Here is a 12,934-nt window from a genome sequence, read left to right on the forward strand (position 1 = left end):
TGCAAAGTCCTCCAACACAGCGGTGTAAGCACTGCGACAAAGCTCAAAGTGTATAATGCAGTGGTCCTCAGCTCACTCCTGTACAGTTGTGAGACATGGACACTGTACCAGAAGCACATGAAACAGCTGGAGCAATTCCACCAACTCTCTCTCCGGTCAATCATGAGGATGCGATGGCAGGACCGAATCACCAACCAGGAAGTCCTCGACAGAGCCAACTCCACCAGCATCGAAGTAATGGTCCTCAAAACCAGCTATGATGGTCTGGACACGTCATCCACATGGACCCACAGCGAATACCAAGACAGGTATTCTATGGTGAACTGTCAGCTGGACTCAGGAAACAAAGCCGACCAAAGAAAGGATTCAAGGATCAGCTAAAGTCAAACTTGAAGTGGGCTGGCATGACACCAAAGCAACTAGAACTTGCTGCCTCTGACAGAAGCAGCTGGCGAACCCACATTCACCATGCCGCCGCCGCCTTTGAAGATGAACGACGTCAACGTCTTGCCGCTGCACATGAATGCCAACACCAGGCCACAACCACACCTCCCGTAACAACTGGCGTTCCATGTCACATGTGCCACAAACTTTGCGCCTCAGTCTTTGGACTTCAAAGCCACATGAGGGTACATCAATAGATGATAATGCACAAAGACAATAGTCATTCTCGGTCACTGAGAGACTACTACTACTAATATAATTACTTTTAGTTTTAAAAGTCTATAAGCATAGGATTACTAACTTCTACCTAGTCTTATCCTCCTCTACGGAACTGTATGTAAAAGAGCTTTGGAAGTTTGGAAGTATATATGAACCTCCATGCTGGATTTATCAAATGTGCATGGGGAGGGGCAGCTAGAAAACACAGTGGTTAGAGCTGCAGACCTAGAGTTGGGAGAATCTAGATTCAAATCTAGCCCTAAATACTTCCTAGCAGCATGACCCAAGTCAGGTTGCTTAACTGCATTTGCCCAAGCCTTGCTTCTCTGTCTTAAGAGTTATTAAAGCAGAAAGTAAGATTTGTTCTTTTTTTTTTAATGTGCATGAGTAGAAAAATATAAGCACCTAGGCTTCAGTAACCACCTCCAATTATATCTGGAAGAAAGACAAAATTAAGACAAAAATATTCTTAATTTAAAGGAATTATTAGAATGAAAGGAATGACCTGATTATGGAAAGCTGGGTTTTCATTTGTAAAAGGAAGAGGTTGCACTAAGCAATATCTAGACTTTCTACCAGCTCTTATATTCTTTGGTTCTTTAGTAGAACTAACCTTTAGAACAACTTCCCTGGCCTACACTCAGAGCCTACCAATAACCTTGCTAAAACCAAGGGCAAATTAAAAATAGCACTTTTGTGATGGACACATTTAACACAATTGATAATCATTCCTTCCTGTAGTATTTGGCAGGAAAGAAAAAAGGATGATAGTAGGGAGATAATCCTGACTCACAGATGGCAAAACTGAATATTTTAGCACAAGGGAGCAAAGAATTCATGAATGGAATAAAGTGTGTAATTGAACTGGTTAACTGTAAGATCAAGGCCAAAGAGAGGAAAGTTAAGCTAGAACAGATTTGGTGATCTAGGAAAAAAGAGAAGAATGAAAATAAGTTTAGGAAGGAGTGAGGAAGCGATGAAATGAGAAGAGGTTATGATAATTCAGAGTTGAAGATCTTGAAAGTATGGATAATGATGAAATTTTGAAAGTATTACTAGTCTTATGAATACCTGAATTAGAGGGAAAATATAGATAAGTACTTAGAGGGTTTTAAGATATCTTATATGTATTCTAAAAAGTACAAGTAGTTTGGAACTATAATTAGTCTCCACTTTTCTAGAGTTTTTTCTTTCTAAAAATTTATTCTAAACTTTAGATCATCATAGCAGGCTTTTTTTCCCTTGACCTTCTGTCCTTCTCTTTTAATCTTTTCCCAGGATATATTTTTTTTTTTTAGTTTTAGAGTAGTCATGGAAACATTTCATGTTTTGTTTTGTTTTTCTTTTCTTCAAACCAGGCGGTCACGAAAATTTCGCTAAGATGATTGATGAAGCAGAAGTATTGGAGTTCCCAATGGTGGTGAAGAATACACGGGGTCATAGAGGTATGTATAGCACACACACACATTTTATATATATATATATATATATATATATATATATATATATATACACACACACACACACACAGTTCATACAGGTAAAGTAATGGGTGAAGATTTATTCATGGATTTAGTTTTTTCTCAGTCAGATAGAAGCAGCTATATATTTTTTGTCTGACCCAGATACTGACTAGATCATAGTAGTAAGTAATGATTTTTGAATCAAGTCAAGAAGGGAGTAATTCTTAAAACAAGAATTCTAAAAGACACCATAAAAAAATTTGGAAAATCCATTAGATAGCCATAATAGCAATAGCTAATATTTATAGAGTATAGTAGAAACCACTTTATTTGTATTATCTCATTTGATAATGAATACAAATGACCATGGAACTAATTTGAAACAGAATTGAGAGATATACAAAGCTCAGGACTAGAAGAAGATGAAAGATTCATTTGTCCTGAGATGTTACATTGCTGATATTAAAATTAAGAGATAGAATAAAAAATTAAATAAGATTAAGATTATATAAATTAGATTATTAAACCTTTACTTGTATCAGGCATTGTGCTAAACCACTGGGGATATAAATTACAAGTAAGACAATCCCTATCTTCAAGTTATTTATACTATTTAAAAGGGAATATAATACATAAAGAAGACCTGAAAAGTAGGCAGTGGGGTGGGAATAGGCATGGTGGTATGGTGTGAAGAGTCCCAAATCCAGCCATTTGCCAAAAAACTAATTTTTTCTCAGAATTATTGCCTTCATTTTTATTTCTAGTACTATTAACCTAATTCATACCTCACCACCACCACCTTCTTTTCTTTCCTGGACTATTCCAGTAGCCTTCTGACTGGTCTTCCTGCTTCTATTTTTATCTCTCCCTGCTTCTGTCTCTTAACATAGGAGTAATCTTTCCTAATGCACAACATTCTTTATATGTTTACCACAAATACAATAAAACTTTTGCCTCCTGTCCCTAAATGTTCCAAATTTAAATTATACAATTTTTATAGGTTTATAATATGAACTTTTATTCTACCTATAATTATAAAAACTCATTAAAAAATTAAAACTATTCCTCTAATAATTATATCATTAAAAAAGAATTAAAAGAAATAATCTAGCAACATCTCTTAATCTATTATCTATTGGACTTCATATTAATTTTTCTACAAATTTTGTTGAATATAAGTTTAACATATGATAATTATAAAGTAACTTTATTTTAATGTTAGACTTTTTTTATTTGAACAAAGATTTGTAATTTTTGGCTCACTGCCTAATAAGCATAATCTTCTGATTTCCCATCAGGTTTATTTCTATATTTTACTTAAAAACTAACAATTAAATGAAAATGCTTGCTCACTCAAACTTGTGGTGGAAAGTAATAGTAGGCTTTTGCAATCTCTTGCAAATGAGAGTATGTGCATGCCAGTCAGTTTGCACTGATTCCTTCTGGTAGTTTGGAAACAATTTGATGACAGATTGATAAACTGCAAGAGTTTGTTCTTAGTCAGAAGCAGAATTTAGTGTAATCAAATTAAAGCACTATGTGCTCATGATCATGACATTTTCAAATCACTGTAGAAATAAATCTATAAGCTTCAAATATGCACATGCTTATTGTCACAAAGACAAATTTTTGTTAACAAAATTCCAAAGTAAGTGCTTAAAGTACCATTAAAGAATTTATAGGGCATATCTCTTGTACCATTGCTACAAACCTTAAGGAATTCATGAGCCACTAAATAAGAATCAGTGTTATAGCCAAATTAGTTGCAATAGCCAGAATTTAGTATTCCATCTCTTGCCTTCAGGTCATTTTAGGAGTTGTCACTCAGGCCTTCTTCCTTCTATTAGTATCTTCACTTTTCTTCAAAACTCAACTCATTAGCTATCACCCATGGTGAGAGTTTACTAAGAGCCTTACTTATCCTTTGGCTTTCAGTAAACTTCCCTGTACTTCCTGTTCATCATGAAAGGAAATAAATTCTAGAGTTTACCATGCATATGCACATGCAGGTAAGAAATAAAATAGATTAACTTTTTTCATAAAGTTAATTCTGTTTAGTAAATGACTCCTCCTATATCCCCTATATAAAGAGGGCCCAGAAGCCCAGCCAATTCTTCATTTCTTACCAGCTACATAGCTTGTTTTATATTCTCTATTATCATGGCTCCACCTTCCACTGTTAACATGTTTCCTTTTGTGTGTTGTCTTTAGCCCACTGGATTTTATATAATATCCTTGGGGGCTGTGACTTGTCTTTCTTATTTGCATCCCCAGCACTTAGCATTGTGCCTGGCACAAAATAAGAGCTAATTATATTGTATTATAATATATAACATTTCTTCATGTCATAAAGTTATTAAGTATCAGAACACAATCTAATAAATTGATGAGACCCTTGATTCTGTTTATTGTCAACCAACAAGTTTTATTCTTGACATAGTTTTAGAAAGTGATATCTGCATAATATGTTCAGCTTCCATTTTGTTCCTTCCTTTGGATTTGTTTGAGAACAGGACAAAGAATCCTAACTTGCAAAGATAAGTTATTATAAATAGAACTTTGACAAAAATAAGTTGTTTTAAATGGAATTGAGGCACATTTAGTAAGAAAGGGATATGTTTCTTCAGTAATGTACCAAAGATTTTGTAACTTACTAGAAATCAATTCAGAGTTTCTAATTAGCTCATCCTTCCCTAAATCTTTTACTGATTTTTTTTAAGTTGGTTATCGAAAGGATTTTGATCAATGAGGAATTAGTTATTCCTTCAAGTATAATTTTTTCAAAATGTTTAGATTTATTATAAAATTCCTATCTTTTTCCACTTCACTCTCTTTTTCCATTTCATAATTTTCTTTTTTTGACAACTACTACTTTTGTAATATTTCGATAGGATACTATAGTTATTTACCAGATATTCTCCATTCAAAAAAAATATACCCGTGTCAAGCTTGTAAACCCCTAACTCATGGGAAACCTATTTAATCCTTCTAAGTTGTTAATATGCTATATCATATCCTCCATTACCATATGTATATTATTTATCATAAACCCAGTTTTGTCTTAATATCCCCAGTGCCTTGCGAATAGTAGGTGATTCACAGATGCTTATTGAATTGGATTGCTCTGCTTTTTATAATGATAATTAGCATGCCGGTCTTTAAGCAAACTGACCCCTTTAGAAATGCTTTTAAGTTACCTTTAGAATGTCAGGAAATTTAAGTGGTAAAAATGTTAAGCCAAAAAAAAATTGGAATTTAATTTTTGTGAAGAGGAGAGGAATCTCTGTCTTGAGTGTTCAGAATGTTCATTGGTTCTAATATAAGTTTTTTGTATGTTTTTCTAATCAGGTTAAGTAAAACTTTCTGATACTCTGTCAGCCCAACTGTTTACATGGAAACAGAGGCTCCTTTTATGTTGTATGGGACCACAAGCTAAATGAGTTAAATAAGATTTCATTAGTTAACCCAGATATTTGTTCACTATTTATTACATAGCTTCTATGGGAATTGTGTTCCTAGTTCAAGACTAGCTATGTGGAATCAGAGCAAGGAAGATTGCTATAAAAATAAACTTGCCTAGCTGGGTAGCTCAGTGGATTGAGAGCTAGGCCTAGAGATAGGAGGTCCTGGGTTCAAATGTGACCTCAGATACTTCCCAACTATGTGATCTTGGGCAACCCTTACCAGTCTTCTGCCTTGGAACCAATATACAATATTGATTCCAAGACGGAAGGTAAGGGTTTAAAAAAAAAAAAGGTGGATTTCCAGATTGCTTTTTTTTTTTGATGTAGATATCTTGAACAATAGACATCAGAGTGAGCAAATCAAATGCTTTCTAGTTTTTTAAGGGAGTGGGAGAGCTAAAAATTGACCATGTTGTTAATAGGAATGTTTACATTAAGACTGGGTAGGAATAAAAGAGTTATACATGCATAAATTTCTAAAGAAATAACATGCCGTGTTATCAAACACAATTACAATCATACCATTATTTGTTCTACTATCACATTGAAACCTTTACTTCAGCTGTCAAAAATAAATAAATAAATTTGCCTAAGCTATTCCAGTATTGTTATCAACTGATCTATACATCCTTTTCTCTGAAGGTCAAGTTTCTCTTCCAGCTTTCAACTTTTAACTACTATAAACTCTCTTATCAGTGTTTTTTGCTATTATTATTATTATTATTATTATTATTATTATTATTATTATTATTGAAGGAATCAAATTGTCCCTTACTGAGAGATTCTGTTATTCCTGATTATTTTTAGTAAAGAAGTCAGGCCTTCTGCTTTTTAAAGACACCAAGGAAAGTAAAATGAAAGTTTTGACAGAAATGCTTTCAAATGGCTTTAGAGCAGTTAGTAGAGGAACAAAAGGGTACAATCCAAAAATAGAAACAAGACTCAATCTATTTTTAGAAGTTAAGTTTTGGAGAAGGAAAATTCTATAAGATCATCTGAAATCTATAGATGATTTTTAAACTAGATTTTAATGATTTTTAATAACAGCTACCCCCCAAGACTTATTGTTGGGGGGTCAAATGATTTGCTGTATGTCAAGTGTTTTGCATACCTTAAAGTGATATATAAATGTAAGCTATTTTTTATCATTGCTGTTCTCAGGAAACATTTTGATATAGTTAGAATGAAGTGGAAATGTATCCTTTATCTTTACCTATTAAGCAGAGTATTACTTAATATCAGACTTTTAATACTTCACTGAGTAAATGAGTGAATACAACAATTCATTGTGAAAAACCAAAATATTACTGATTATCTAAATGTCACAGTGTTTTTGAAACTTAGCTATGGAGGACCAAAAAAGAGATATAAGTAATAATTGCCAATGGTCCATGGTATGATGTATAGCATCCTTTTTCTTTTTACCTAAGGTAAAGCTGTTTTCCTGGCTCGAGATAAGCACCACTTGGCTGACCTAAGCCATCTTATTCGCCATGAAGCGCCATACCTATTCCAGAAGTATGTGAAGGAATCCCATGGCCGAGATGTGCGAGTCATTGTGGTGGGAGGCCGTGTGGTGGGCACTATGCTGCGCTGTTCAACTGATGGAAGGATGCAAAGCAACTGCTCTCTAGGTATATAATCAGTACATTGTCACATTACATAAATAGATACTGTAGCTGTTCTAATGGGCATTTATCCAAAGCAAATAAAACTTTTTATTTAGTAAGTTATAATAATGTTATACATCTATATAGAGCAACATAGTATAATAGAAAGAACACAGGATATAGATTTAGAGGACCTGGGTTCATTTTATGACTCACTAGGTATGTGATCTTGAACAAATCATTCTCTTCATCTGTAAATAAGGGGATTGGACTAGAAACTCTACGGGTTCTTGCAACTGTAAATTCTAGTATCTAAGATCTTAAATATAAAGATAGTACTACAAACCTACTATTAAGTAGAATGTGTTTTCTGAGTTGTTTTTTGAGCAGTGGAAATGTTTCACTGAACTGTCAGCTCCCTTTTTCCATCTCCAATTTGTGAACAATATCATGAATATTTGAGCTGGACCTTTCCCCATTTTCTTCAGGCAGAAGCCTGGAGCAATTATTACAGTGAGTCTGACAGGGGTGTTTTCAATCTCCCTTCTTTAGTCCCAATCTCCAAAGTCCCCAAAACCCTATAATATCTTGTGTTAGATAGGAAGGAAGAAGAGTGAGAGGAGGCAAAAGTAACTTCTCTATTGGGAGCTCTGCGGTTGCGATCTTGGCACTTGGGGGAGGAAGGTATTTTTTCACCCTGTTCTTTTTGTACCCTATATATAGTGAATGTATTGTTTACATTAGAACATGGAATTTATAGCTCACAGAGACCCTAGAAGTCGTATAATCAACACTCTTCATGTTATGGATCTGGAAATTAGGTTCCAGAATTGTGCCATGGTTTATCCAAGTTTACATAAACAGTGAATGACTGAATTAGAACTTTAACCCAGTTCCTCAGATTCTAAATCTAGAGTTCTTTTCACCATACCAGTCTGCAAGTGTGTATGGAAATTATCCTCAAATAGACTGACCATTCTTTTTTTTTTCTTTTTTTAACCCTTACCTTCTGTCTTAGAATCCATACTAAGTATCTGTTCCAAGACAGAAGACCAGTAAGGACTAGGCAATTTGGATTAAGTAACTTGCCTAGGGTCATACAGATAGAGTGTTTGAGGCCAGACTTAAACCCAAAATCTCTCATCTCTAGGCTTGGTTCCCTATCCACAACACCATTTAGCATTCATTTATAATGTCAAAAATGTATATTCCACTGCAAGAATCATTCAATATTAAAATTAGATTATAAACAGCTTGAAGACAGGATCTGTCTTTTGCTTCTTTTTGTATTCCCAACACTAAGTACAGTGCCTGGCATAAAATAGGTGCTTCTTAAATATTGATGGACTAACTGGAAAATTGGCCTCAGAGACAGGAAGACTTGAGTTCAAGTCCTGCCTTTGATACATACTTACAGGGTGTAACTCTGGACAAATCACCGGACCTCTCAGTCCCTCATTCAGTTCTCTAAAACTATAATTTCCAAAGCAGTGGTTGATCTTCATTGGTAGAAGGAATTTCTTCACAGAAAGGTGTCCACACCAGTAAAATCATAGCCCTTACCATAACTTTAAATTATGCCTGGATAATTTCCTGAATAAAAGACATTTAGGCAATACTATATATGTGCATGCTATTAATGTATATATGATGACTCGGTGAAGGTTTGTTTGGAATAGAATCAAAGGCTTTCAAGTTGGAAGGGTCTTTAGTGATTATTTAGCTCAGCCTTCTTATTTTTAGATAAGGAAACTGACTCTCAAATCTACCTATCTAGAATCTGGTTTTCTTTGAGGCTATAATCTCACATCTACCATCTGGCTGCTCCTATGCATTTCCACTTAGATATTTCATAAACATCTCAAGATGAATATATCTAAAATTTAACTCATTTTTTTATTAATTAAATTAAATTTTTTCAACTAGCAAAAAAATTTTTCTCCCTCATACCTTCCTCCAACTCATTTAATTAAGAACTAGCAAAACAAAGTACTGTTTTAACAAATATGCACAGTCAAGCAAAATGAATTCCCACATTGTCCATGTCCAAAAAATATCTCATTCGACACCCTGTATCCATGACCTCTTTCAGGAGGTCTGCTTCATCATTAGTCTTCTGAAATTGTGGTTGATAATTGTTTTAAAGTCTTTCAAAGTTGTTTCTCTTTATAATGTTATGTTATTATGTAAATTGCTTTCTTGATTCTGCTTACTGCATTAGTTCATACAACCCATTCAGGTTTTCCTGAAAGAGTTTTTGTGCATCATTTCTTACAGCATAGTAATATTGTATTTACATTCATATATTTGAATTTACTCAGCCATTCCTCAACTGAGAGCATCCCCTTATTTCCAGGTCTTCCACCAAGAGCTATGATAAATACAGGGTGTATCCCAAAAGTCTTAAGTGAAATTTTAAGCTTCACTAAGCTTGCTTCCTTCCTTCCTTCCTTCCTTTCTCTGTCTCTCTCTTTCTTTCCTCTTAGTAACAGCTCTAAGACAGAAGGACAAAATCTAGGCAAACAGTTAAGTGACTAGCCCAGGATCACATGAGTAGGAAGTAACTGAAGCCAGATTTGGATATCCAACTTCAAGCCCAGTGCAATTCACTCTGCCACCACCTGCCTTATCTTTTTCATTAAACATGTCTCGCTCCAAACTATTTCTGATGCGGGCATCTCATTACTTCTAGTTACCCAGGTTCCCAATTTTGACTTTTCACTGTTACCACATCAAATCAGTCTCCATAATATCCCTTTTATCTGGCCTCTTCTTTCTACTTGCACTGTCACCATCCTACTTTGTGTCCACTCATATCATCTGTATTCTAAGCTTTTAATTGGTTTCTTGTCTTTTCCCCTCTCCAATGCATGTATTACAAAGCTGCCAAATTTGTATAGACAGTTCTTCCATTAGGCAAGTTCAACTTTATGGAAAGAAATCCATATCCCAAAAAACACTTATGTTGATTTTACTGTTAAGTACTTACTTACTTTTACTCTCCACTCCTGCCCCTCTGCTCAGCTCTTTATGACCCCTTATCACCCTCAATACCACCCCATCCTTCCTCCCCCCAAAAATACCACCTTCCAAAGTGAAGGACACATTGAGAGACCTGTGCAGAAAAAGAAGTCTTTTATCCCACTGCCCACCTACCAACTTATCTGTCCCTCCACACTTGTATACTAAGTGTCTGTCCTTGACTTCCACATGTAACCCCTCCTCTGCTGTTGGTGTCCATGTCTGGGCCTAATGTGTTCCCTTGTGTTCTTCTTAGGCCCCCACATGTCCTTGAACTATGTACCAGCCCCTTCCTTCCATGAGTGGCCTCCATCCAGGACTCCATCCCTCCTTCCCTTCCCAATGTCTGCAGGCAAATTTGTATTACGTAAAATCATTTTATGTAGAGTTCATCAGAATTGTCTGCTTATATGAAACAAAACCTGTCTATATTCCAAAACTATAGATTTGCCCATGACATTCCCCGATTGAAAAGCTTTAGTGCCTTCCTATTGTACCACTAAGATAAAACTAAAAACTTTTTTGTTTAAAACCCTGCAAAATCTGGCTCTAACTTTGGTTATACCTAATTATTCTATTTTACAACACTGTATTTCAGTCAGAATGTCCTTTTCTTTCTCATAAATGACATTCCATGTCTGAGACAGCCAGGTGATTCAGTGGATAGTATCAGGAAGTCCTAACCTCAAATCCATCCTCAAGACACTTACTAACTAGGCAAGTCAGTTGACCTTTTCTGTCTCAATTTCCTCATCTGTGAAGTGGAGATAATAATAGGACCCACCTCCCTAAGATCTGTAAAGTGCCTTGCCATCCTTAAAAGTGCTATATAAAAATAATTAGTTTCCTGCCCTCCCTGGAACCTTTGTGCATAGGCTATTCTGCATGTATTGAAATTCTTCCTTTTCACCTCTACCTCATAAAATCCCTACTTACTTTCCTTCAAAGGTCTTACAGGAGGCCTTTTCTGTTATTTTCTCCCCATTATGATTTCTTATTTATTTTGCATGTGTAGGATGTCCCAAAAGTCATAGTGTATTTTTTTATAGACTAAAACCCAAGTATAAAATTACATTAAGACTTTTGGGATACTCTGTGTTTCATACATACTTATCTAGGAACATGTAGTTTCTTCCCAGTAAACTGTAAGTTTCCTAAAAGCAGGGACTATTTCATTTTTGTCTTTGTTCAAAGCCTAATGCCTGGTATACATAGTAAGCATTCAGTAGGTAAATGATTGTTGAATTGAATTTTAAGAGATTCAGAGCTCACTGGCTTGCAAACTTTTTTTTTTTTTGCTGCATATCATACTAAACAGCTTTCTACTACACCCATACAGGGTGTAGTACATGTGTAATACACCTAAGTATATTACTTCTAATTACTATGATGATAAAATTTTAAGAGTTACAAATATCTTTCTATATAGGAATATAAATAATTCAACCTTATTGAGTCACTTATATTTTTCTCTTTCTTATTTACCATTTTATGCTTCTCTTGAATTTTGTATTTAGGTATCATATTTTCTGTTTAGGTCTGGTCTTTTCTTCAGGAATCCTTGGAAATCTTCTATTTTGTTGTTAAATCACCATATTTCCCCTGAAAGAATATGGTCAGTTTTGGTGCATAGGTGATTCTCTGTTGTAAACCTAATCCCTTGGCTTCTAGAATATCATAGTCTAAGCTTTCCGATCCTTCCATGCAGAAGCTACCAGATCCTGTGTAATCCTGACTGGGGTTCCATGATATTTGAATTGTTTCTTTCCGGCTTCTTGTAGTATTTTCTCCTTGGCCTGGGAACTCTTGAATTTTGCTATAACATTCCTGGGAGCTGTCATTTGAGGATTTATTGCAGTTGGTGATCTGTGGATTGTTTTAATTTCTGTTTTACTGCCTTATTCAAGAATATCAGGACAGTTTTCTTTGATTATTTCTTATAATGTCTAGGGTTTTTGTTGTTTGTTTTTTAATCATGACTTTCAGATAGTTCAGTGATTCTTAGATTATCTCTCCTTTAGCTATTTTCAGGGCCAGTTTTTTTTTCAATGAGATATTTCATTTTTTCTCTTCTTTTCATTCTTTTGATTTTGTTTTATTATTTCTTGATGTCTCATAAAGTCATTAGCTTCTATTTGCCCAATTCTAATTTTCAAAGAATGAATTTCTTCTATGACCTTTTTATCTTCCTTTTCCATTTGGTCCAGCCTACTTTTCATGAAACTCTTTTCTTCATTGAATTGTTTTACCTCTTTTTTCCCCATAGGTCTATCCTGTTTTTTATTTACCTTTCCATTTTTTTTGTCATGCAAAACATACTTTCATATTAATTATTGTGGTAATATTGTGGTTTAATACATAACCAAAACCCCAAAATAAAATCAAAGGTACCCTGTTGTGAAAGATGACTCCAATAGTTCTTTCTCTGGAGAATTGTTTTTTAGAAAACTTTTCTTCATTAGGTTTTTGTTCCTCTTTTTATACTTGACCAATTTTGCTTTTTAAGCTGCTATTTTTTTTTTTTGCATTACTTTCATTTCTTTTCCCCATTTTTCTTCCACCTCTTATTTAATTTTTAAAAATTCCTTTTTGAGCTCTTCTAGTGCCTGAGATCAATTCCCATTTTCTTTGAAGTTTTGCATGCAAAGGTTGCTTTGCTCTCACTGTTCCCTACTGAATCAGTGTCTTGCTCTTCTTTGTCTCCATAAAAATT

At 34.6% G+C, this 12,934-nt stretch overlaps 1 protein-coding gene across 5 annotated transcripts in view; it reads left to right on the forward strand.

Annotated features, from left to right (window-relative positions):
- Positions 1-12,934, forward strand: part of RIMKLB (ribosomal modification protein rimK like family member B) — a 90,920-nt gene that overhangs the window by 72,337 nt on the left and 5,649 nt on the right. For all 5 annotated transcript variants that reach the window (XM_007503625.3, XM_007503627.3, XM_007503626.3 and 2 more), the window contains exons 4-5: positions 2,022-2,108; positions 7,021-7,224. In XM_007503625.3, coding sequence (XP_007503687.1) covers positions 2,022-2,108; positions 7,021-7,224 — 291 coding nt within the window. The remainder of the gene's footprint in view (positions 1-2,021; positions 2,109-7,020; positions 7,225-12,934) is intronic.

The sequence above is a fragment of the Monodelphis domestica genome, chromosome 5, assembly GCF_027887165.1.
Source record: "Monodelphis domestica isolate mMonDom1 chromosome 5, mMonDom1.pri, whole genome shotgun sequence".
Lineage (NCBI taxonomy): Eukaryota > Metazoa > Chordata > Mammalia > Didelphimorphia > Didelphidae > Monodelphis > Monodelphis domestica.